The sequence below is a fragment of the Propithecus coquereli genome, unplaced genomic scaffold (genome assembly GCF_000956105.1).
Source record: "Propithecus coquereli isolate 6110/MARCELLA unplaced genomic scaffold, Pcoq_1.0 Scaffold42, whole genome shotgun sequence".
NCBI classification, from domain to species: Eukaryota; Metazoa; Chordata; class Mammalia; order Primates; family Indriidae; genus Propithecus; species Propithecus coquereli.
This window is the reverse complement of record NW_012149952.1, coordinates 1,230,464-1,231,074: the sequence shown is the minus strand read 5'-3', so window position 1 is coordinate 1,231,074 and position 611 is coordinate 1,230,464. Positions and strand designations below refer to the sequence as shown.

Below are 611 nucleotides of genomic sequence, written 5' to 3'. Positions count from 1 at the left end.
TTGCTTCATCAGGATGAGAAATAAGCCAGAGTAGGATGTCTTAATCTGGTTTGGGTGCCTTTGCTTTATATCCATGCTTGTGCAACTTGTTTCCCTAAGTATAGGGAAGGGCTTGGATTTGTCTGCATTTCTCGCATCGCCTGACATGCGTTTATGTGTTTGGGATGGTGGGAAGTGGGTGGGGACAGCAAGAAGTAGGAATAAAGAAGGGGAAAAAAGGATATCTTAAATCATTTTTAGAAGTGTGAGATACACCAGGTCTCAAAACCTCTTTTTCCTCTCCCAGCTCTGTCTTGTCTGAACTCTGCTTCTGTAGTAGAGGAAACCTGAGAAGGACTGGCATTTCTAAAACCATGGCCCAGGTAAGCTGATGTTTCTTTATCCTTCCCGAAATATTATGACTTTTAATCGTGTAATATTTTCATTCTTGATCATGAAAACCTCCTACCTAAGAAAGCTGTCTCTCTGAACCTATCTCATAGTTCCTCCCATTACAGTGAAGGATGATGTCCTCCTTGTTTGCACCCTTTTTTTGAACTGACTTTCACTTACTTATCAAATAATTCATCCACGTTCTACATGTTCAGTCTTCTCTAAGGAGCAGTGTTGGC

The 611-nt window shown here is 41.2% G+C and overlaps 1 protein-coding gene across 1 annotated transcript in view; it reads left to right on the top strand.

Annotated features, from left to right (window-relative positions):
* Nucleotides 1-353: 353 nt before the first annotated feature.
* Nucleotides 354-611, top strand: part of ZNF404 (zinc finger protein 404) — a 22,901-nt gene continuing 22,643 nt past the window's right edge. The window contains exon 1 of the mRNA XM_012653226.1: nucleotides 354-362. Within this exon, the coding sequence (XP_012508680.1) occupies nucleotides 354-362 (9 nt within the window). The remainder of the gene's footprint in view (nucleotides 363-611) is intronic.